We start from the raw sequence: 25,900 nt of genomic DNA on the forward strand, positions 1-25,900 counted from the left end.
TCTCCAAATTTTTTTGCCTGCAAAACTACACCATAATTCAAAGAAAGCTAAAAAAAAAAGGGAGAAATTAAGGCCGGGGGAGGTGAGGAGGAAGGTAAGTTAGGCAATACCGATAGAAGTATTTCATCTTTCGATGCTAAATGTGCAGGAAACTCTGTAGGTAAGGCACGGCTAGGAATAGGAACCAATATTGGCAAATTCCAATATTTGGAATTGGCAAGCTCTGTGGGTTAGGCACAGTTAGGAATGGGAACCAATATTGGCAAATTCCAATATTTGGAGTTGGCAAGCTCTGTAGGTTAGGCATGGCTTGGAATAGAAACCAATATTGGCAAATTCCAATATTTGTGTCCAATAACATTTGCGAAAGCAGTTACACAAGGGAGTGTTTCAGACAGGTGGTCTGTGCAGCACGAATCACTGCAGACCTCGGCAATGTTGAGGTTGGTCCCACAGCAGTTTCCTGGAGCAGGGCGAACCCTGCCTTTCACTGAGGTACTGTTGTCGTTTTTAATGGCCTGGGCTCCGGCTCCTCTCCCACCCTTTACACAGATCAGGGTGCGGGCGGCGGAGCCCCCACAGGGGCCAGGGAGAGATCAGTGCTGCGAACCGTGGGTCATACTCACCCCAAAGCACTCAGTGCTAAGGGGCCGGGGCACGGTGATGCTCCTCGCTGCGGGCGGCATTCCCGGGGCTGGGAGCGCCCCTCTCGGGGAACGAGCCGCGGTGAGGGGCAGCCATCCCCGGGGCTGGGAGCGCCCCTCTCGGGGAACGAGCCGCGGTGAGGGGCAGCCATCCCCGGGGCTGGGAGCGCCCCTCTCGGGGGAACGAGCCGCGGTGAGGGGCAGCCATCCCCGGGGCTGGGAGCGCCCCTCTCGGGGAACGAGCCGCGGTGAGGGGCAGCCATCCCCGGGGCTGGGAGCGCCCCTCTCGGGGAACGAGCCGCTCTGAGGGGCAGCCACCCGCGGGGAGCCTCGCCTCTCCGAGGCGGTGCCCGGGAAAGCTGGTGGCAGCCCCACGGTGCCGGGAGCGGCCGCTCCGGGTGGCCACCCCCAGGGACTGTGGCCAGGCTCGGCGGCGCGGGAGGCCGCGGGGAAGCTCCAGGAGGCGAGCCGTGCCTTCGAGGCGGCCAGCCGGACTCCGACACGCTCCAGCGGAGAACGGCCGGAGGGCCGGGGAGGAGCGAGCCGAGCCGCCACCGCGCAGCTGGGCACCGGGCTCCCTCCGCTCACAGTCAGCCACAGCCACCGCCCGGCTCCGCACTGTTCTGTGGCACCTCAGCCACTCCACCGGGGACCTCTTCCACGGGAAGAGACCCGGGGGTCGCTGCAAGGAGCTCCACTGGACCACTGGGCGGCGGAGGAGCAGCGCCGTGGGGCGGGGCAGCTCCTCCCCGCCACCACCGGAGGTGGGGCCGGGCGGTGCCGTGGGGCAGCGCTGGCATTTCCGCAGGGTCCTGGTTTCGCAGAGGAGAGCTCGTCTCGTAGCAGTGGCTGGCGGACGGACGGACGGACAGACAGACAGACAGACGGACGGCTGCTCGGCCCGCCCGAAGATGACAGACGCCCTCCTGCCCCGCCAGGCGGCGGAGCCGGCGGGGGACGGCTACTTTCGGAAGGTGGGAGGCTCGCTGGCCAGCCCGGGGCGGGTGGGTTGCGTGCACAGTGGGCTGCGTGCCCGGGGAGCGCCTCCCGGGGGCGGCTCGGCGCTGGGGTCCCCTCTCCGCCGCTCAGGGTTTGCTTTCTCCCGGCGGAGCGCTGTGGGCTCCGTCCTGTGCCAGCCCACGGGCGCGGGGAGCAGCCTGGGGGGAGCCGGGATGGGGACCTGGCCCTGAGGGAGCGCGGCCGCTCGGATCCCTTAGGCCTCCCCTGCTTCTGAGCTGGGTGTCTCCCTGAAGGACCGACCCCTCGTAGCTGCCCAAAATGAGTCGAATTGCGCTTGTCCGCCGTCTTTTTTGCTGTCTTTATTTATTTCACCCCCCGCCCCTGGTCCCTTCCCTGGTTTCGCTGCGTCTCCCGGCGCGCTTTCTAGTAAATTGCCGTATGTACCTGTAAGAAAGTTTACTGCAGTAAGGTAACGAAGTTAACAGATTCATTAGGAAGTTCCTAATGAACATCTGCCCTAATTACTTTTCAGACCGACTGGGTGGCTTATGCCATAACCTGCACCTGAGTTCTTTCTGCACAACAGTAATTAGTTAAGTATCGCTTGTAATGCAGCCCTGTGGGGTTCTGTGAACTTCACTGGAGGTAAAGGGCGGGCAGTAAGTGCCGTTTGCAGAGAGCTCTGCTTCGGCGTTCCCTCACTGTTTTTAAGTTCTCAGCACCTGTAAATCCCGTCCATAGGTCCATGGGGGTTTTGGTGTAGATTCCGGATCCAAGACCATGAACTGTCTAGTCTATGGAGGGGGTAAAAAAAAGCTGCGTGCATCAGGTTCTTGCTGCTCGCCTTTGCGCAGAAATAGCCCCATTGCGCACTTAGCAGCTACCTGGATTACCTGGCAAGGACGCACATAGGCTTGGCTTTGTTGCCGTATTTACAGGCTGTTAGATTTTTTTGCCACAGTATTTGTCAAATTCATGAATATTGCCCTTTAGCAGAGGAACTGTTTTTAGCTGAAAAGAGCCGAGCTTTACCTGTGCCAGCCATGCAGCAAGGAATCACTACCACCTTGTAAATAACTAGAGAGACTGAAACAAAACTTGGACCAAATCTTGTCTGGCTTCCTCATTTGAGTAATCCTACTATAATATTTGGTCAGTAAATCACTGTTTTCTTAGTATTTAGCAGAACTTTCAGTCTTTACCAGTCTTTCCCAGTCATACCATGTGTCCAAGTTGTAATTATTTAGTTTTCATAGCTATGTTTTCTACTCTGTAGGAAACTCATAGGCTGCCTTGAGGTATGTTAATGAAAAAGTTGATTTTTCATGAACTAAGTTACTGATAAGGACTAACTGAGGTTTAGTAGCCAAGTTGTGCCTCGGGTCATAAGAGTAGTAGATCTACACTCAGACTTGCTAAAAGACTGTTTTAAATTAAGTTGTTTTATGTTTCAGTTCTGGTCGCTGAAACAGTATTAGATCAGTGTAAAGCCTATTGGACAAGAATGAAGTTTTTCTCATATATGAAAATACTGTAAGATCAATTTAATACCTAATCAGGAGCATCTTTCCTGTTACTTACTGCTTTAAGACATAAGTAATGAAAAAATGAGAATCTGATAAAATCTGAATGAGCCACATGCTTGCCTCTGTTCCCTCAGATCTTGGAAAGGTTCTGCCAGCTCATAAGTGTCTTTAATAAAGTTATGAACTTCAGATTAGGCTAGATGCTCAAAGCCTTTAGTCCCTAAAAGTAAGAAGGAAAATGGTGTATCTTGTTATGTGTTAGCTGAATGGTCTGAAAAGTCAGAGCTTTAATTCTGGTTTAGAAGTTCCAGGTGAAGGGGGAGGGAAAACAAAACACCCAAAAAAAAGGACCAAAACAATCCCTCTCCTGGAATCTTGAACCAGGTACAAGCTGTGAACCCGAGGAGATTCTTTAAATGTGGTATCTGCATGTCCCTGTGAACGGTAACCTTGGTGATTTCATGTGACTGAGATTAGTGGCAGCTTTGGATGGGTGTCCTTGGGTCTTCCCCCCTGAGTTATCTTGGTGTTGTTTTCTCCTTCCTTCCTAAATCACACCGTTTGTTTTCCTGAAAAGATCTGAGGGCTGGTTTACTACATTTGTTGGTGCAGAATCACATCACTTTCCAAGGGTAGTCCTTGTGTTTTTAGGTCAAAAGGTACTTCCTTAATTGACTTTTTTTTATTCTGTAAGCTGTGTAGCAAGGTGAAAACGCTTGCTTTGCATCAGTCCTGCTCAAACGTGGCTTCCAAGCACTCTTACACAGTGAGGTTGCCTCCCGTTTTGCCTCCCAGACTTTCTAAGAAATATTGTGCACAATGAAATTTTATAATTTAGAAAAATTGGGTAATTCATACCGTATCAAATTGGTTTTTATCAAGACTTTTGATAATTTATTTTGATGAATGGATTTCTATGGGAATTGTGCTCAAAGTCTCTCTTGCTCTTCTATGTATTATACTTTTTGAAATTTAAATGCAGCATACGGGAAAGCAGCCCTCACTATGCCCAAGATGCAGTATGTTAAACAACTTACTTACTTAATTTTTGCTTAGTGCCTTTTTTTTTTTTTTAATGTAGGGAGGGGACCCCATAAAACTGTGACTGGCCAGAAATGGGGACACAGGTGCACAGTCATGGTTCCTGCTTTGACTTGTGGTGCCCCACTAAAAAGTGACTCTGCCATGAGTCTGAGATGTGATGGGTGCCAGGAGCTGAACTCCACTTGCACCCTTTCTCAGCTTTACCTTCCCCATTCCCTTCCAGTGATGTCAGAGCTGCTCCACATGGACCTTTTCCCACTATCTCCTTTTCTCCTGTGGCAAAATTTATCATTTATATGTGCAAAATCAAATTTTTCCTTTAACCTCCTAGGATGCTTTGAGCTGCCTCAGTGCTGGTGTGTCTTTTGTTGGTGTTTTTTCTTTTTTAATCACCTGATTTTAAGGAAATCACCTGTGCAGCCACACAGGGTTTGTACAACTCTATCACTGTTGCTCCGTTCACTTCCTCATATATTGCCCTTCCTAAACAACTCTCTTGAGCTCTTTGATATCTGCAACCAAACTTGTGAGAAGAATTTTACTTTTAAAAGCAAAACAGACAACAACAAAAAATACCTTTTGTGGTGTCCAGAAGAGGGTATGGCAAAAGGGAAGAAGCACCTTGCTTTCCATCAAAGAGAGGATAGAGCTTCTGCCTGGAACTTTAATTTCTGGGCTGATAATGTAGCAGGAACTGGTTTTGCTGCTGTTGTGTTTATCTTGGCTTGTTTCAGTGTACACTGCCAGGGCACACTGCACCTGTTCTCCTGGGTGGTGTGAGAGCTCTTGGGCCATGAGCCTCATGTCTTGACCTACTCTGTGTGCAGTTTCACATTCCTTCACTGTTACTGCCAGCAATCTGTGAATCAGCCATGCATGTCCCACACATCCATCCAAATTCTGCCCCCAGTCCTCCTTGTCTATGAAAATAATGACAAAACTAATGATAACTAAAATTTGTTTTAGAAGCATTTAGACAGGAAGCATTTTTCAGCAGACCAATAGTAATTAAAGAAGGTGCTGCTTTGCTCCCATTAGATGCTTCTCCCAACCATGGTGATTTTATACACCTGCCATGGTTCTATAGCTTGTTTGCCCTCTCAAAAAACCCTCTTCATGGGTTTTTTTAGTTATCTTTGAATTCTTATAAGAGAAACAGCCTTCTTTTTCAAGCAGTTCTCCCCTTATTTTTTTTTTTTTTTTTTGCAGTACACCACTCCAGTAAGCTTTTGCAGAGTAAATATCCCTGAGGCACATCAACATACAGAGCTCAGGGTATTTATAATATAGTGCTCACCCAGTGATGGGATCCAGTGCTTGTGGGATAACCTGTTAGTAGGGCTGTGCCTGCCTTATTTTTGTTTGTTTGGGGGTGGTTTTTGTTTTCCTTGTTTGTTTTTTTGGTGGGAGGAGCAGAGCAGGGAAGAGATACCAGCAAGTTCTTTCTACTCTGTTTTTCCCACCCTGACTCACTGCTTTGTAACACTACACTGGCCATATTTTCAGCGTTCTCTCACCAGTCAGAAAGTTGCAATACATGGTAAGAAGAAGCCACAGTTAGTTTTCCAAGGTTAACATTTCTGCAGCTCTCTAGCTTTGGCTGGCTCAACGTGAGACATCCCAGCTTCAGTTGGGCTGCTCTGGATAGCAGTCCACTGTGCTACACAGAGAACAGCTAGCTTAATAAATCTCTAGATTCTGATCAGTTGAACAAAGGTGCATAATTTTATTCTCTTTCTAAGCTTTGCTTTCATCTGTGAGGCTAGATCCCTATCACACAGACCCAGCTGGCTCAGAAAGAATGGACTGTGTATTAGTCCCCTGTGTCAGCGAAGAAGGCTAAAAGCAGGAGCAGGCAGCTCCATAAGTGAAGCACCAGACTGAAAATGATGATAAGGTATGGTAACTAGCTCATGAATCAGCACTTCCCTAATTAACTCTGTGGCCTTCCCCTCTTTTTGAGCTTTTTTCTGCAGGGCTTCCCCCCACCTGTTGTTAATGTATCAGTTTACCAACCTGCCACACCTGTCCTTCCACTGGGGTTTAGCTCACGGGGTTCTTTTTAAGTCATTAGTAGCCAGGCAACCATCAACATTAGCATTGCCACAGGAATATTTATTTGGCTATTTGTTCTCTTTCCACTTGTCTGGCAGGACAGAAACAACTTAGCAATGATTCATAACCCTTGTCATCCAAAGTCCACTCATTATATACAAATTCATAAAACCTAGCACAGAAAGTAGGCCTTCATGTGAAACTAAGAATCATCTGAAACTTGGTTAGTCAAGAGACAGACATCTGTGATGAAATATGAATGGTACATTTTGCTTAGTGAGTGCTGTGACAAGATGGAGTTCATGTAGGAAATACATATTTGGGGTCTAATACAATAATTACTTCTTTAACTTTGTATTAATCTTTGGGCCAGGCACTTAGAACTATAAAAAACTTAATTCATAGCACAAGTAGACCAGGCTCTGGAAGACCAGATCTTCCCAACCTCTCTATTAAAACAAAAAGCAACAACAAAACACTCAGATAAAACCTGTGCTTCTGAAAGATCTGCAGTATACAGCTAAATTTTCAAAACTGAACTAGTGGTAATCTGCCATCTGCACAAAGAGCCATTAATTATAGTACTGCAGGAAAGTAAGGAAATGACAATTTAGCAGGACTTGTAGAAATACTGGTGTGAATATGCTGTTTGCTACGATTGCTGCCAGAACCAAAGCAGATGCGTGCAGAGTTCCATCCAGAGTTGTTATTTAAACATGCATGTTTAAGTACCTGGAGGATACGGCCATTTGTGTACACTGCTGGGCTTGACAGGCAGCACTGGCTGGAAAGGACTGCTCTCCTTTAGCAAGGAGGCACACCCAGTTTCAACTCTGTGTCACCCTCAGACAGCATGGCTCATCTTTAAAAGCTCAAACCACTACTTTGTGAAGCACATTTATGTTAATGTCCAATACTTACTGCCATTACTCATTGTTTGGCAAGCAGTCATGATTTTTGCATTTATCATGACAGCACTTCTGGTGTGAAGCATGTAGAAATGCTGTTTGGGAAAGGGATCTTCTGCATGGAGGAAGACAAAACTAAGCACTTGCTTGGACCTGTTTACTAAAAAACTTTTTAGTACACAGAATTTGTGACACAAGGGGGTGTCTTTCCCAGACTATATTTCTTGAGGGTTTTTTTAAGATACTGGTTTATTTTACTGTTCTCTACACAGACTTCTAGCTTGTCAGATTAAGCTCTTTTTTAACTTAGAGATGAGGTAACTGAGAGGCATTTTAAAAACTTCTATATTCAGTCTCATGTAAAGGGTGAGACAGTACAGATGTTACAATTCACACTATCACAATCAGAAGTTAATTATTTCTTAATTACAATACATTACAAGCATTTCTTGGCTTATTAATTTTTGCTACACTATGCTGTAAATGCTTTAAAGGCAATAATCTAAAATTGCTTCTCGTGGGTCTTACTATAATGCATTTTAAGTATCAAGTCTTATTTGTAAGGTTATCTTTTGACACTTGTTTCTAATTCCATTTCTCTCTCAACCATGTCTGTCCTTTTCTATGGCATTTCTGAGTCAGTGTTTCTTATCTCAAAGTCTGCATACAGATGTACACTATGTGAGCCTTCTGTCAGGCTTGGAGAATTTTCTAGAAATCCATTTCCCACACCAGCCATCAGTTTTATGGCAGCTTGATTACAATTAAAAGTTTAAGCTGCAAATGAACATAAACTAGCTGAGTGTCCTCATCCTCTGTGCAGGAGACATAAAGAGCAACATTTTCCAAAAAGTGAAATATTAATTCCTCCTTGTTGGAGCCATATGCTCAAACAGGTGAGCATATCCTGAAAACAGACTCCTCTATCCATAAGAAGCCTCTTATCAAAACTGTCACACTTACAGGCACACTGCAGGTTGTACAGATACCTTGGTCTGTCATTGCCTGGTCCTGTCAGGGCTCAGGGCTGGTTTTCCTGCCTGAGCACCTGAAATGTAGGGAAACATCTCTTACACTTTTTCTCTCTGCAGAGACTTTCAGATCACTGCAGTTTTGTACTCATTGTTCAGTGGGAGCTTGATCAAAAGTTCATTTAAATGAAGAGATCACACCTACGAGCTTCATGGGCTTGGGAATCAGGCAATTTATCTTCCTGACAAATTTCTGAAGTGAAGCTGTAAAGAAGTGTCTGAATGATGTCATCAAACCTGTTTGGCACACAGAAAGAGCCAGGGAGTTCTGGGAGGAAGCTGCAGCTTTTCAGAAAAAATGAAGGGCAAGGCAAGGAGCCATTTTAGAAGGATGCTTGAACTAAGTGGCCAAGAAAGAAGTTGGAAGGAAATAAGTGTGCACAAATATGGAGATAACAGGTCTGAGAGGAGAATTAAATACTCAAAATGAATGCAAGAGGAAATAATTGGTGAGGTTCAAATGAAAAATGGCATGGATAGAATGAAAAGAGGTAAAGCTTTGAATAGCAGTAGTAGAAAAGACCATACAACACAAAATGAGGAAAAGAAAGTGGGGAAGAACAGCTACACCCCAGAAAAAGAACCAGACTAAGAGCAGACAGCAGCTTGTGGCAACAACACCATGTTATACACTAAAGTGTGCATTGCTTATGTCTTTGTGTATAATTGTGTGTAAAGGAACATAAAGTATTCAGTAGTTAAAGGCCTGCTTCTAATCTGAGGTGAATGAATGAGTTTGCTGCATATGCATGTTCCCTCCAGTAAAACGTTCATTTTCTCTGAGTGTTGTGGTTTGGCACTGGCCAAACACCAGGCACCCATGAAAGTCTCATTTGCTCATCATCTCTTGCTCTCAGCTGGGCAGAGGAGAGGGATTGAAAAAACATTAACCAAGGGTTTATGAGTTGAGATGAGGATTGGGAGAAAACACTCTAAGGGCAAAACAAGTTCAAATTTAAAGGCACAAAGTAAATTTATTATTAGCAGAGTCAGAGGAGGATAATGACAAGTAAAATAAGCCTTTAAAACACCTTTTTTCCTTGCAGCCCCTCCCTGATTCCCACCAACAGTGCAGGGAGAGAGGGTGTGAGGGTTTTGGTCAGTTCAGCACCCAAGATCCTCTGCTGTGCTCTCAGGGAGAGGAGTCTTTGTTCTGCTGTGCTGTGGGGTCCGCCCCACAGGCAAAGAGTCCTCCCAGAGCTGTTGTGTGGGTTGCTCATCCACAGGGTGCAGTTCTCTAAAGACAGGCTGCTCTAGCTTGGGAGCAAGGGCCCTCTCTCTATTCTGCTCTCCCACTGGATCACAGCTTCCTCTGGCACCCACCCACTCAGGCCCAAGTGCTTTTCCCACGGGCTCCAGTGGATCTCTGCATCCCCTGTGCACTCCATGCATTACAGGGGCACAGTTTGTTTCACCATGGTCCTCACCATAACTGGCAGAGGATCTCAGCTCTGACACTTCAACCACCTCTTCCCTTCTTTCTTTCCCACTGACCTTGCTGTCACCACATCATTTTCCCTCACATGCCCTTGCTTCCTCCTCTTCTCTGACTAGAAGAAAAACTGCTGCTCATAGGTACCATTAGCAACAAATTCCACCAATTCAAAGACTCCTACAGGACCCCACTGTTGTCATCTTACTGCAGGGGTTCCATACTGTTGCTCCTTATCACAAGAGTTCCATACCTTCTTGGTGTTTCTCATGGGCATTTCCTCAGAGCACTGACTCTCCTTCACAAAGCAGCCACTGACTCCAGTTCCTTTCTCTGCCACCCCCCCCCACTCTTTTATAGCATCTTCTTCTTATTGCTTACAGCTGTGGCCTGTTAAAGTCAGGCCTGATCCTAATCTCTGATAATTGGCCCAGATGCACCTCCTTAGGGGTAAGATTACTTTCTACACTAGTTTTATTTTCTTATATTCTATCCCACTACATTCTACCGTGCTGAGAGGTTGCTTTTGTCCAGGTTCCCTGTCAGAATTGTTCACCATGTTTCCACTGCTGGCCAGGGCTGGCCAGGCAGGCATGACATGACTTGAGCTGCACTGAGATGGTGGCCACAGCACCTTGCCATCCCTGGGGAAACCCACATGTGCATTGCTTTGATTTTCTTCTTAAATGTGCCATCACAGAGGCATTGCCAGCCTCTCTGACTGAGCCAGCAGCGTGTCCATCTTCAGAGCCATCAGAGATTGGCTCTGTCAGACACGGTGGAAGCTTCTAGAAGCTTCTCACAGAAACCACTTCTGTGGCCCTCCCTACTGCTAAACAACTGGGCTATGACATGATGTGTCCAGCTTGCTGTGAGAGCTTCCTCAATGAAGAGAGCTGTGGGCTTGTGCTGTGAGTGGTATTTCAATGCAGAAACATTTCAGTGCAGTAATTCAGTGTGGTGTGGGTTTTGAAGTAACTCAATGCGGTGTGGTTTTTACACAGCAAATGGTGCTTCTGAAGATGTTTGCACAAGCTCCCTGTCAGTTTACCTGTACTTTTCAAACTAGATATCTTGAATTAATATTATTGGGCTATGTGCCTTCTCAGTTGAACTAGAGTAATTGGTTTCATCAGCTCATTTCTCTGTTGTCAAGTCAATTTGCTTTCACTTGACAACAGAAACAAGAGCTGAACTTCATGATCAGAATGTCATGTTCTATTTAAATACTCACTTTTGTTTTGCTGGTATGTCACTGCTTGACCACTCATAATTAGAGCTTGTTAATAGATTTTTAAATGCTCTTATATGAAAATCAATTTTTTTCTAGTCAAAACTAAGAGGGAGAGGTCCAAAATAGTGCATAATTTTGTGGCTGGAGTAGTTGAAAGAAGACTTAGAGAGGTCTGAGCCTCTTTCTTGTGTAGCAGACAATACAGCAGGACTCTGATAAGCTTTGTAATCATACCCAGTGAGGCCACTCAAAAGGACATTCTTCATCTAAGGGTAAGCCTTTAAACAGTGATTTGCTTCAGAATTATCAGTTAAAGGGTTGTGCTGGCAGACTCTTGAGTATTAAGATTCAAAGGCATTTGATACTTTTTAAAAAAAGGGGTGGCAGAGGCAAAGAATAAATTGTGGAAGGGAAATTTCTAATATTTTTTAAATGTGTTAAAATCGTATTTCCCTTAACAAAAAAAGGACAAACGTGCAGTGCTATTCGTCTGTAGCAGTTTTAGCTTATCAGGGCTCAGAATACAATGGTTCAGCCCTGCTCAAACACAGGTTTCAGCACTTTGAGTCTGGTACTTGTGTGAGGTATGCACACACCCAGGAGCATTCTTGTGAATTCTGGATTTCACACTTTACTCTTTAAGAGCCTGATTTGATAAGAGTCTGACAGTGCAATCATTTTACCCTGTTAAGCTCTATTTTGGTAAGTTTGAGGTGTGAAGAGAGGAGCCTGGGGAAGCAGGGGGAGGAGTTGTACTGAAGGTCTGAGCCACCAGAAGGAAAAATCAGAGATCCTAAAAGTGAGAGCAGATTTTTGAGCCCAAACTTTGAGCACCACAGTCTGTTTTGAACAGAGTTGTATTTCAAGGCTGCATATATCCCAAATTGGAACTCTGATATTTTACAAGGGTTAAGCAGAAGCTTTGATGGGGATTGCTGTCTTGCCAAATACTATTTTCATAAAATCCTACAAACTTCAGAACATTCTGTCAAATTTGGCTGTATTTGCAAAATATCTTGAAAATATTTTTAGGGGAGAAGAGACTGGCTCACATGTGTTCTTAAGGTTTAAAGCAGATATTTTATGTTTGAATTTTGATATTAAAATGTACTGTGGTTATGGTCTCTTTTGGTTCTAATGACAAAGTTTGAGGAAAGAAATACTGTTGTTAACGTCAGATCATCATTGCTGTCAAGGTAGCTAATTTGTATTCATACAGAACCTATGCCTTTAACATTGAATCTAAATGAACCCTTAAAGTTCATTAAATGAACTTTAAATTCAGTGTTACTTCCTCTGAAGTTTCTTCTAACAGCAACACAAACTTATTTTCTTAATTCTAGGGATGTAATCCTCTTGCTGAGACTGGACGAAGCAAACTGCAAAATCAAAGAGCTGTTCTAAACCAACAGATCTTAAGAGCAGTGAGAATGAGAGCTGGTGCTGAAAATCTTCTAAGGTATATCTCATGTTTTCTTGGTTTTCTTGCCCTACCAACAGTTGTTTAATTTAAGTTTTTAGAAGTCTCTTAGCTATTGTATTTTCTCCTTTTTTTCCCCAAACATGCTGCATTTCTTACTGTAGAATGATTTGTCAATCTCCCTGATTTTTTCAAGCTGCACCTCTACAGAGTCATTATTTGCTTTCAAGTGCTCTTTTATACTATATTGTAGTAAATTACATGAATGTTAGACTTTTTTTAGGTTGCTCTCTTTGTTCTGCTTTATTGCTAGTGATAATGGCAAGTGAACCTTGCTGAATATTGCGATGAGTCCCTTTTACTCCTCAAATCGAATCACATAAAGGTATTGCCACTATGCTATTGGCTTTTTCCAAGTTCTGTGCTGCAAAGTAGAAAGGACCATCCATTGCCTTCTCTACTCCCTGTAATAATGTACAGGAGTAGCAGGGCAGCACACATCTAATTTGAGCTGGGTTACCACCAGCTGCCTCCAAATTCTCCTGCACTTTGAGGTAACTTCATCTATTAAATTTTGTCAGGAGATGTTTCCATATGTGGCTGTCCCCATAGGAGCAGCCTTATGTTGACCCTGTGATTAACTCTTTGATAAACAGCCTATAGATTTCCAATCTTACACAGCAGAACTGAAAATAATCCCAATTCTCATCTGCAGTAGTTTCCTGTAGTGTCTGTTTCTCTGCAACTGGAGCAACAATGGGTCCTCAAAAACAAAATCTAGTAAATATATTTAAAGAAGTGAAAATGCTTGGATAAATTAAATTTTCTTAAACTTGCCATTAATCAGTGGGTTGCCTGTTGTCTGTTACCTGCTTTTATCTCCACTCCTGCAAGAGATGTGACAGGTTGGAAACTTAAATAGTTTTAGCCTCTGTGACTGGCTTAAATGTGCTTTGTTTTCTGGTAATTAACTTAAGGAGTGAGACTTAGAATTTTACTGCTTTTTGTATGGCCAGCAAAATTATTGTACTTGCTTTTGAAGCAGAATGCTTCATTCAGTTAATGTTGCTGCTTGTTGATTCAGGAGTTTTTGGGAAGGGCTAAAGAGATGAGTAATATCTAATGTGGAAACTGGTAACATTTAACCCAGATATCCTAAAGTTCAGTTTCTGCTGCCAGTGTTAACTGCTGAAATACTGAAGCTGCTGTTTACAGGAGTGGGAACTAAATCTACCTAAGAGTAGAGCAACAGACTTACCTTTAAGATTTTAGAAATCTAAAATGAATTGACACCTGTTGAACTATTAAAACTTGCTAGTTCTTTGAAAGAAACAATTTTATAAGTAACCTGACCACCAGACAGTTCACAGGATTAGTTGTATCTACAGTCTCCTAAGGAAAAATGTAAACAAGCTTTATGTTTGCAGTTTCTATTTGAATTTCATCAAGTTCTAAAGGAAACAAACCAATTGCTGTCCACAAGAAGCTTCCTGGAGTAGAATTTGAGAAAAAACTGGAAATGCAGGTTTCTTTACTTTTGGCTGAAAGTAAGCACTAGGCTTGAAGCACATGATCCACATGGTGCAAAGACTTTGGTTTTTAGAGTTTCTAAAAGTCGCTCTCTCCTTTTTATTGGAAATTAAAATTAAATTCAGTGTAGAGTTGTGAATCTTGACAATATCACATTGCCCCTGTAGCTGTCTTTCACTGGTTGTTACTCAAAAGTATGTCTACAGTGTAAAAAACATGGAAAGGTCATCAAATAAAATTGACATAGATGTTCACAGCCATAAAGAAAATAGAGAAGTAAATTTGGATGGAATTTTGGGGTTTCTTACAAAGATATTAGAATCCCTCCTGGGGAGGATGGTAAGCCTAGACCAAGCATGGAGCCTTAATACATCACAATTAAAGTGCTTGTGGCATTAAAACTTCCCATTTATCTGTGGGGTGCTGCCTTTATCAAGGAAGGTGCACCCCACCATATGTTTGTATCCTGTTTGGTTTATCAAGGCAACAGATGTTAACATTGCTTAATTGCAGCAATCCAAAGTATTCTCTAAAGTACAGCATAGAAAAATCACAGATAACTGATTTATAATATAAAAAACAAACTTTAAGATTCTAAGTTTTGGAATAATTAGTTCTTCATCAAGGTGCTCCATAAAACTGGAGAACTGCTCCAAGTGGAGCCTAGATTTATGAGATGGTTGTTCATAAATATTTATGAAAGTGAATTTTGTCTTAAAATAAAGGTAAATGCAAAATGCTGCAAATTTAACTTTGTTCTTGTCCTCAGATTCAGCCTCTAATATAAAGGTACAGTATCTTAATTATGGATGCCTTTTACCTTAACCTCATACCTGTGGATTTATAGATATAGGTGATTTAAGTATCCTGAGTAGAGTAATATTGTAGTGAAATTGTCAGCATGGAGACTTAGATTAGAAATGGTGATATAAATACATAAATAAATAATCACAAAGAAATGCTCAGGGCATGTTAAATGCTAACATTTATTGTGCTTGCAGTTCAAAGTGTTGCCATTTAAATACATAAGTGGTAAAGGAAACAAGCAAACAAAATCATATTTGCATCCAACAAAATCAAATTTTAGAGAAATTTGGCTTGTATTAAAAAGGTCTGGTTGAAAGATATTTCTTTCTGTAATAACTTTTGGGGGAAAGTTATTTTCTTTTAATCTTAAAATCAGAAGTCTCAAAAGATCTTTATTCAATTTATAAGGTGGGGAAGTCTCTGTTGAAGAATGTCTCCTGACTCTTTTCACCTCCACCCACCTATCTTCTACATAGGGAAAAAAAAATCACATAATCTGAAAATAGGACAGTGATTCTGATTAAGATGCTTAGTTTTGTTGATCAATGTATCTGAAAATAACTGAAATAATCTGAAACTCTTAATCATACATGGAAAATCTGGATTATAGGACATTTTCTGTGGCTGCATGCTATTATCTGGAAACTATCCCAGGCACTCTCTTGACAGAAAAACCTAATAAATTCTGAAACATGAGATCCTGTATCATCTCTTAAGGAGATAAAAAAAAAATCTTAAAAATGCTGAGAATGCTTGCATTGGAGGTTGAAGGGGGTCAGCCAAGCTTGCAGAAAACCTTTTCCTGAGCAATAAAACATTGATGTGTCTCTGCAGAGCAACCACCAACAACAAAGTACGAGAGCAAGTACTGCTGGAACTCAGTTTTGTCAACTCAGACCTGCAGATCTTAAAGGAGGAATTGGAAGGACTTAATATCTCAGTAGAAGTTTATCAAAATGCAGAGTAAGTATAAAGCTAAGTGATTCAATTATTAACAGATCTTCTGTTTACCCTTGAGAACAAAATTGTTTCTAGGTGAGTGTGAATGTTGGACAGTAATCGTGTGAAAGAGCAGAGCTTGATAGGAGGAGAGCATACTTGGTGGTGGATTTGTTGACTAAGGGTTAGTCTGCATATTTGCCCTTCTCTTGGGAAATGTGTGTGCCACTGCTCCTTGGATGTGGAGTTCCTTTGAGGAGAGGAATGTTGTGAGAACTGAAAGCTCTTGGGGCTGTACTGTAAGCAGTTGGCACTTGGCAGAATTCCCACTGGAATGGGAATTTGGCTCGGGGCATTCTGGAGTGAGCAAACTTAGCCATACAGTAAAGTCTCTTCTCAAATGTGGTGCATTCAGCAGTCCCCTGGAGCTGGAGAACAGAAACACAGTGCTGATCTGATGTTTAGAGCAGCCTTGAGTGTGTGATCTTCAGTGACAGAAAAACATACATTTCTTGGCTAAAGCCGAGGAATTTTTAGTATATGAATTTGGATTTTTTCCAAGATATTTTTCTCCACTTTGAAGAACATACTAATTTTTAAATTGCAATGGATTCCTCAAGGATAAAACTTCGAAGTTAAGGAGTATTCATTGCCTGCCTAGTGAAATGATTTCTGTATCAGTTCTCTACCTTGTTCCTCCTAAAACTAAAATATTTACTATTTGATCAACAGCAGCTCAAGGTACAAATTTACATACTTCATGTGATGGGGGTATAATTTTGGGTCCCTCTTAGCACTGTTCTCACCTAGGTGTTAAACTTCCAGGTGGATTACAAGGAATTCTTAATGTAAAAGGATGAAGGGAGGTAACTTCCAACTGAATGCTGACTTGATACAAAATACCTATGCTGTAGTTTTCTCAAACAGCAACTTGTGTTAAACTTCTTACTCTCCATCCCATGGCAAACTTTGACAACTATTTGATGTGAAAATATTTTGGGGTTTTTTGGTCAGTCTTTTTTGAGATTTGGGTTTCTTGTTCAAGATTTTACTGTTCTTCATAGATGCATGTGAGCACAGAGAGCAGTTACAGCTATGGAAATGAGAGCAGGGCTCTACAAGAACTATTTCTTCTTCTAGCTAAGGAATATTAAAAATATTTGGGTTCTCAAAGAAGGATGAGCAGTAGGCAGGCAAAAGCCTTGAGGCTGGACAGCAGTATGCTTGTTATTCTCTCCTGATCCTACTTTCCCAGTCTATTTTGAATGGTGTTTTGCCTTTCTTATTCTTAAGCTCTAAATGCTATTCATGTTTATCAGCTAAAATATTCCCTGTAAGTGCTGTCCAGCCCTTAGCAGTAAGTAGCTATTAATAGTTGTTCTGCCTATTGTGCATGCAGTTGTTAACACAGGGTCACACCCATGGTTTGCTGCACTACCCTGTATTGTGTTATAACAATGTAAGGGTTGGCCCTCCCAGTGCTTGCACACATTTCTGCTTGATTGGGAAGGGTGATGCTGTTTCTTGTCAGTTCCAGAAATCCAGGATCACCTCCCTAACTGTTCAGTCCTCTCATGATTGGCTCCATGGGTGTGGCACCTTAGCTGTGGAAAAAAAAGTTAAATTCACTTTCTTTGAATGACCAATGCTGATATCTACAGGGCATGGGGATGGCACTAGAATGGATTAAATCACTAAGTTAGGATTTCTTTTCCATGTGTCTCACTTCCTTTTGAGGAAAAAGTCTTGCTATAATCTGTGGGAAAAGTGTTGAGGTTTCTTCATTTGCACCACTTGAAATGGTGTTTTGGCTCTGTATCCTGGAAGTCCTTTTCAAGCTAGCAGAGCCACTTTCTGCATCATGAAGGACTCTTGCTCTGCTTAGGAAGCTGCATTCCTACTGCCACTCTCTAAAGATGGAATTTTCACCAGTAAGAAAGTTGATTTTGCTGACAAGGACATAAATGAACATGGGATTTTGTAGTTGGTAATGGAGTGCTCTAAACAATGGTTAGACAAAAGGCTGTTTTCAGGAACAATGAAAATATTAGATGAACTTTATAGTTGCTTGATACTGATCTGTTCAATCTACACAACCAGCTATGTATCTGGAAGCAATTCTGACATTTTTTAAAGTCAGCTCTCATCCTTATTGCCCTGTGATATTCCAGAGGCTGACTTGTCTGGAGGTTAACACCCAGCATTGTCTAGAAATGAAGCAATTCTTGGACTTGCTACCTCTGGCCCTTTCTCTGTGAAAGCTGGTGCACTTTGGCCCTGCTTCTCCCTGTGCTGCACACATAAATAATCACTACATACAAAACCATTGGTAACCTGTAAAATACTGATTATAACTGCTGATACATAGCAAGGCTCTTACTGTGGCAGATCTCCTTGCTGCTGTGGAGCTAAATTGCAGTGAGGCAGCCTTTGAGAGTCTCCTTTCCTTTGCCTGGAGGAAAAATAGGCTTAAATAATAGAGAAAAAAAATCAAAGTGCAGGCAAGTAGCTTTCTTCATTCTCTTCTTGAGAAGTACAGGCCATTAGGCAGGTTTTCTTGTGCAGGGAGGAACTGTATACTTTTCTCTTTACTCCATCAATGTATGAACTTCTGTCATCAAATAAAACAAAAGTAATTATAACAGAAGCAGAAAAAAAAAGTTGTGAATCTTTTTGCCTTTTTTTCCATAGAGAGACTTTCAGTATTCCCCTGGTACCTCTTGGCCTGAAGGAAACCAAAGATGTAGACTTTACACTCCCCCTCAAGGTGAGTTTTACACACACGTTTCAGAATGAATGGTTAACAGGAATAACTTCCATTTCAGATTTGTTTAAAGAAACAGAAGAAATTCAGGTACAAATTATTTTTTGTTTTGCCCTAAGATCAAGATCATGACATGTTAAAAATTAACTACCACTGATTTGCATCATTGCTCTTACCTAATTAGGACAAGAAGTCCAAAAATGTTATAAGAAATTCCATTTTGAAGACAGAGTTAAACCAAAGAATAAAGATTCCTTCCATGGTTTTGTTTCTAATAATGGTATTGATTACTGATGTAAGTGTGAGAGGAAGTGGTAATGAAGGTTTTACTCAGCATAATGTAGTGATACACCAGTTTACACTAGAATAGCTCTGTTGGGAAGCAGTGTTGCAGCATTAACTCTGCTTGTTTGTTGTCTGATGTACTTTGCTGACTGTTAGAACCATCCTCTGTATTTTCTGTACTTCTGTGTATTGTGCAATACAGATTTTAATCTCACAGTAAACCACCTTGTATCACTGTAGCATTTGTGTCTATTTTTACTTCTGTGGGTTAAATTCCATGGTCAGATCATGGTACCACTTCATGTCATTGCAGCTTTGTTATTTTAAGTGGAATTGCCCTAGTGGAGCTCACAAAAAGTTGTCAGTCTCTTTCTGTTAACAAGGTTTATGGTCACTTGATCCCCTTGTCATTTTAGATAACAGAGTTTGTTTGTCCCTTTCAAAACTACTGAGTGTTGTTGTTTTAAAACCAATTGGAGCTAATGTAGCAGATGTTTGGTTCCTTTACACCACAGTGAAATCTAAGATACTAAATCCTAATCCTGCTGTTTTACTGTAGTCTCATTGTTACATGTTCACTGAAAGGGAGTAGGCACTGTTCAAATCACAACTGAATCCATTTCCTACTCTTTGGAACTGCAGAAAAACCAGTTTAGGCTAATTTTAGATATTCTAATTTTTTAGCTTTTTTTTTTTTTCCTTTTAGGACTTTATTCAGGAACATTATAGTCAAGACAGTTCAGAGTATGAAGATGAGATAGCAGATCTCATGGATCTGAGACAAGTAAGTTCAACTATGGTATTCTAGGAGGTCTTTTAATATACAGTGGTAAATAACATTTGTATGGAATCAAAATACATAATTTTTACTTAGAACTTACTGTACTCCAATTCACTTCATTTCTGAGACATGGTGCATAAATGGCCATCGTCCAAGAGCTTTATAATCTGAGCAAAGAAAGAGTGAAGAAACAGATGAAGTTATGCAAAGTGATTGAGCTATTAATGTAACTTTGTAAATTTTGTTATCCAAGACTGTTTTTTATTTTAAAGTATATCAAATTTAGCAGGGAGAGTGTTAAAGTGGATTAACCTGGCAAAATTCTGTAGTGGAATGGTGGGTATTTCTGACTATTGTTTGTTTCCTGTGCTATGCTACAAACATAAGCCTTCTCTAGCTTCCATAAAATACCTACAATCTTTATTTAATTAACTTTGAGACTTGCCAAACATATTCTGTTTGCTTTTTTAAAGGTTGTGTGCTACTTGTGTGCAGCTGAAAAACATTTGGCGTGAATCCATATGGCTTTAAGCTTTCTCTTCTCAGATTCCACACATTTCTATGATATGCAGAAGTCCAAAGGAAGCAGAGCTTTATCCCTGGGGTTTCAGCATCCACCCTGTAACTCAATTTTAATCTGTTGTCTTTCAAGGCCTGCCGCACTCCTAGCAGAGATGAAGCTGGCATTGAGATGTTGATAAGCTATTTCCTGCAACTTGGTTATGTAGAAAACAGATTTTTCCCACCCACCAGGCACATTGGAGTTTTATTTACATGGTAAGTGTGTAGTTCATGTTTCTTTTTAGTACTTTTTTTCCTCCAGAACATTGGTTAATCATGAACTGTCTTTAATCTGAAGTCTGTCAGTCTGTGTCTCCTCTTGAATCCCTGCAGTGTGTGTTGTCAATTTTTTTCTTTTATTTTCTTTCTTTTTAAGTTAAGACTAAACCTGCATACAGTACACTCTTTACATGCTTAGAGTGAAACCATTGGCTAGATTATGATTTGGGCTACAGGTTAGCACAAGGGAGAAAGAGAGGAAATAATCTTCATTTTGGACAGCTACAGATGTTTCCAAATTCTGAACCTAGGTATACAAAGTGAGGACAAGGAATGGGGTCAGACCTTAATCCCTCTCCTTCAATTTGTTAAGAAGACCACTTGGGCCAGAAAAGAGAAAGGAACAACTTATTTTTTATAAGGGAGTATTTACTATATCTGTGAGCAAAATTTGACTCTGAATTCAAAATTTTTTTGATGAAAAAAGATGACTACCATGTAGCCAAGAGGAACTGTTACATTTCTAGTGAGAATTGTAAATAGAAGTTTTAACACAAGCAGTAGAGGATGTGACCATGCCAGTTGATCTTTGGCAGCACCTGTGGGAGAGTGTAGCAGCACATATGGATACTGCTCAGTCTGCTCTCCACCTCTGTGATGTTTTTGGGCACTTCTCAGTTAAATGTAATGAGCTTATGGAGGCACTGCTCTAAAACCTGCTGAAAACTCTCTCAAATAAAGCTGTTGCCTGCCTTGGTTAATTATGTGGATTGTCCTTGCAGAACATAATGGTGTTTCTGTTCCCCTTCATTTTCACTGTAGCAGAACAGTTAATAATTCCACTGTTCAGTCAGAAAAACAGAATGAAAGTGCGTGCTTTTTTTGCAATGGACTCTGCTAATCTTAACACTTCTAATATTTGTTTCCCAAGGTATGATTCCTTCACAGGTGTCCCAGTGTGTCAGCAAAACCTGTTGCTTGAAAAAGCCAGTGTTTTATTCAACATTGGAGCTCTCTACACACAGATTGGAACAAGGTGCAATCGTCAGACCCAGGCTGGACTTGAAAATGCTGTTGATGCTTTTCAGAAAGCTGCAGGTACATATCTTAAAATAATGGAAAGGTCTTCATGCAAATGTCCCCAGTCTCATTCTGGTATCATAGAGATTTCTGCATTTCCTACTGGCCTGATTACACAGACAAGGAGGAACAGGGACATTCAAGAAGCCCAGGGAAGAGCTCAGATGAAGCTTTAAAACCTGGAAGTGCAGTCTGAACGTGCAGATAAGATACTGAATGCTGTGGTTAATGATTATTGAGCTGCAGTTCAAAGGTCAGAGTTACTGCAGTGGCATTAACTGCTTCATTCCTTGTTTCACTGGCATACCTGCTTCTACCTCAGTGATAGCACCTTGGTGTCAAATCTGTGCAGGAGGCAGTTGACAGGTTTGATAAAAACCCTTAAGTCTAGTTATCCATATGAGGGTCTTAAAAATTAATCTTACTTTTTCCTCTGGTGAAAGTTGCAGTTCACTGGAAGTTGACTGTTTTCCATGCATACCATGTATGGAAACATTTCCATACCTGAAACATAAACATTTTCATACCTGTTTTCCATAGATTCCAAAGGCAATCAGGTTCAAAATAAAGTCTGTCCCAAGCAAGGAGAATAGAAATTCCAATAAAGGGAATCCTTTTCCTTGAATTAACACATTATAAAGTCTTTTGTTTTCTTTGGGGACTTTTAAATAGATTTTCTGATTTGATTTGTAAGTATCCTCTGTTCTACACATAATATTTAAAGACATGTCCTTTGTAATTAAGATGTACTGTAGGATTTATTTCTGCACTAACATCTGTGACTATTGATTTGCACTGTATGCCTTAGTTTGCACTTAGCCTTATCAACTAAAAGCTGTGGAGCACAGAGTTGAATTTTCATAAATCCCTTCCTTTGAATACACAGCTATTAAAAAAATTAGTATTTCTTCATGCATATTTAAAATAAATAAATCAATTATTTTTCAACCTTTCTGTTTAATCTAAAAGAAATTTCAATATTTAGGAAATTTCTCCATTTTACTGGTTAATTTTGTAAATAAAAATATATAAATTCAAATAATAAAAATAAATAAATTTTAAAAATCACTGCTTTTCACTTTAACATGTTTGCAGAACAGAATTATTGCAAAACTGGAAAGGTGCTATTTGCTAGCACAGTTACCTTTGCAGGGCCCCAAAGCAGCATGCTCAGGAGGCATTTCATTGTACCTGTGCATGGTGCTGTAACACTTCATTGTGTTGGCAGGGGCAGGATACACAGTCTGTGTTAACTGTTTCCCTGTGCTGAATGGATGATGTTACACAGAATTTATCCTCAGCATAAGCAGAAATATGTTGAGAAAGGAAAAAAAAAACAAACAAACATTTTTTTTCCTCCTATACTTTCAGTCCCTTTCAGTAGGGCACTCCATCTGTACTTAGTATATGCCTGGTAAATTTGGGAGTAATTTTCTTAGTGCAAAAGGTAGAGATAGCCACGTTTCAAATTTGTTTAATGGCGTATTAAAAATTCAGATATGAGTGTAAGATGGAAAATCAAAAATCACAGACACTGTTCAGTGGGTAAATACAGCACAACATGGCCAGAACTGAGTGTGGTGGGAAGAAGTCAGGCTACAGAAACTGTTACACCTCTGCAGGCCTGTCAGCATTAGCAAGGCAGGAGAAGTCACCGAACCAGTCTGATGGGATGCCTGCTGAGGGTTATGCTCCCATCCATGAAACTGTTACTCAGTATTGCACTACAGTTAGTGTTTGTTTCAGATTTGATAAATGATAGAAATTACTGATGTTTTGGTGGAACCAAATGTCTAGAGAACTTTTAACCTGAAGGCAGTGCCCTCAAAACTTGCAGTTTCTGTTGCTCCTCAGCAGTGTAATTTTGACAGTTGTACTTGGGGATGGTTGATGACAATGCAAAGCAAAATCTGTAGGTCAGTCTAACTTCTTATGCACCAAGAATTCCTTCAGATTGCTGTAGTGCAATACTAGAAAATATTCTTTAAATCCTAATTGTTATGGTGAATATTAGAATTAAGTTCACTTGTTTATCTTTGTAATGCTGACATAACCATTTTGTAATTGCAGGAGTTCTAAGCTACTTAAAGGAGACCTTTACTCACACACCAAGTTATGACATGAGCCCAGCTATGCTGAGTGTACTGGTAAAAATGATGCTTGCACAAGCTCAGGAGTGTGTGTTTGAGCAGATTGGCCTTTCTGGAATACGGAATGAGTTTTTCACACTGGTAAAAATGACACAGGAAGTTGCCAAGGTAAAATATGGGACTTTAAATCTAGTCTGTAAAATAAGTGTTTACAGTGCTGTCTCATTGCCTACAGCTTTTAGCAATATTAACTATTATTATATAATATTATACATAATGTATATACTATTATCATTATTATATGTGTACTCTTATATATAATATTAATATTTATTAAATTTAAATGTTAACAACCATTACTGGAAACCAAAATAACATGGGGCAGCTCACAAAATACAGTTAAAAGCACAACCTTTCAGAAGAGTAAAATGTGAACAAAATTTAGATATTATTCTAGAGTTGTTACAATTTATTTAATTCATAATTCATGGAGATTAACAGAAATAGGCAGTGAACTTGCTGAAGGTTTTTAACAAGCTATTTATGTTGGTTTTTCAAACAGTAGAGATTTTATCCACAGAACTACATACAAAAGGTTACAGGATATTTGTGTGGTTCCCTGTTAAGTATTGAACACAACCTGTCTTGTTTCCCAGCTGCTGAAGGATATAGAAACTTAAAAATCTTTTGGATTAATCCAAAAGAAGAGCTAAATTGTAACTGAGGGAGTGACCTTGACAGAGTCAGATTGGTACCTGCAGAGCTGTTTTGGGACTTGGCAGAAAAGGGTGAGGTGGTCTTGTCCCAGGAGGTAGTGTTAATATTTGATTGAGATATGTACTAAAAAATAAGTGTGCCATGAGGATATTCCTGTGCTTTCTCAGTTATTTCACAGTAGCAGATATAAAAGTGGTTCCATACAAGAAAAAGGCAAAGTCTTTCATCCCAACCCTGCAAAGCCTCTGTGATTTATCTGTAGGATTGATCAGCTGCAGGGGAAAGATTTTTTTATTCTTTTGATCCATTAAATCAGCATTCACTGCTTGAAAAACTATTTTATTTCCTCTGTGTAAAAAATAATATCCCAGTTTTAACTGGACCACACCAACTTCAGGCTATGTTTGACTCCACAGTTTGAAAGTGTAGCACAACAGTACTGTTTGAAAATGCTTCACTCTTTTTTTCAACTGAACTAATGAGATATATTTATAAATTAAGACCTGTTTATTTTATGGTGTTTTTATTTAACTATGAAGCCATATAATATGACTGACTTAGTCCATCTGTTCTTGTACAAAATTGATTTACCTTTCTTGTGAGGGAAAAATCAGAGAAGACATTTCGACTTTTTCTCCAAACTTAATTCCAACCCATCCTAACCATACTTTCCCCTTCTTTAAAGTGATTGTATATGAAATTATCTTAAGCCTGAATATGATATCCCTTACTTGGGTTCCTAATACCTCATATTAAGTTCTAATACTTCCATTATTTGCCTTTTTTCAGGTGGGAGAGGTTTACATGCTGGTCAACACTGCAATGAATCAGGAACCAGTGAAAGAGAATATTCCCTATTCCTGGTCTAAGCTGGCACAGATAAAGTCAGACCATTACAAAGCTCTGGCACATTACTTCACTGCCACCCTTCTGTGTGACCATGAATGTAAGAATCATACTTCTTTATATGTTCTTATAAATAAATAATAAACACACCATCAGTTATCATTTGGTCTGTGAATAAGTTTTGGAGGCAATAACTTTGGTGCTTTAATATTAAATTATGTTAAATTGTGGTCATTTTCCCCACTCAAATATGAGGCCATGCTCTTTTTGTCTTTTGAGAAAAATGTGAACATTCAGTAAACTGCCTTTGACAGAAACAAAAGAAAAGTCTTATATCCATTATATGCTACTAAATAGTTTAGATTTTATCAATATGTTTTGGCATGTAAGTATTACTTGCATATTGTAGATTATAAAAACTTGAAATTTATGTATTTATGTGTTTATTACACATATGTAAGTTTTACTGCATTGGGAGAGAATGTAGTAATAATTCTCAATAATAATTCACAATAATGCACCTAAAGGAACAGGGGACCAAGAGAAGTGTATGATTAATGTTTTTTATCCATGATTACAGTGCAGCCTGGTGATGATGAAGATCAGCAGGAGAAAGCCTTGTCCCAGCTGTATGACTGTGTGCCTGAAGGGCTGATGCTTCTTGATGTTCTAAAGGACAAAGTCCAGAGAAAACAATTAGGTAAGTGCCACTTTCACACAGCTAGTGGCTCCAGTTTGAAAATGACCTGGTGTTCATTGTGTGGATGACCAGCAGAGGTTTTTAATGTTTGCAGGGAAAGCACATGTGCGCAAAGCCATCGTTTACCACGAGGAAGCTCTCAGAGTCTGTGGGCTCTGCAAAAAGCTTCGCAACATTGAGGTTCTCCAGGAGGTCCTGACAGCTGCACATAAACGTTCCCTGCTCAAATATGCTCAGCAGGAGACAGAAGATGATTTCCTCAGTCTCATTCAGGCTCCAGATATACTCTGTAAGTGTGCACAGCCAGAACAGAAATAATGTAGAATA

General features: G+C 40.8%; 1 protein-coding gene across 2 annotated transcripts in view; it reads left to right on the top strand.

The window, feature by feature from the left end:
• The first annotated feature begins 1,401 nt into the window (after nt 1-1,401).
• RHPN2 (rhophilin Rho GTPase binding protein 2) overlaps nt 1,402-25,900 on the top strand; it is a 30,059-nt gene continuing 5,560 nt past the window's right edge. The window contains exons 1-11 of one of the 2 annotated variants that reach the window (XM_059481214.1): nt 1,402-1,618; nt 12,178-12,293; nt 15,426-15,554; nt 18,222-18,297; nt 19,286-19,363; nt 20,013-20,137; nt 21,072-21,238; nt 23,291-23,478; nt 24,817-24,973; nt 25,454-25,573; nt 25,668-25,862. In XM_059481214.1, the coding sequence (XP_059337197.1) occupies nt 1,556-1,618; nt 12,178-12,293; nt 15,426-15,554; nt 18,222-18,297; nt 19,286-19,363; nt 20,013-20,137; nt 21,072-21,238; nt 23,291-23,478; nt 24,817-24,973; nt 25,454-25,573; nt 25,668-25,862 (1,414 nt within the window). In that variant the 5' untranslated portion in view covers nt 1,402-1,555. Of the gene's footprint in view, nt 1,619-10,375; nt 10,512-12,177; nt 12,294-15,425; nt 15,555-18,221; nt 18,298-19,285; nt 19,364-20,012; nt 20,138-21,071; nt 21,239-23,290; nt 23,479-24,816; nt 24,974-25,453; nt 25,574-25,667; nt 25,863-25,900 lie in introns of those variants that run through there. The other variant, XM_059481215.1, reaches the window with a different exon arrangement.

Source organism: Ammospiza nelsoni, chromosome 13, assembly GCF_027579445.1.
Source record: "Ammospiza nelsoni isolate bAmmNel1 chromosome 13, bAmmNel1.pri, whole genome shotgun sequence".
Lineage (NCBI taxonomy): Eukaryota > Metazoa > Chordata > Aves > Passeriformes > Passerellidae > Ammospiza > Ammospiza nelsoni.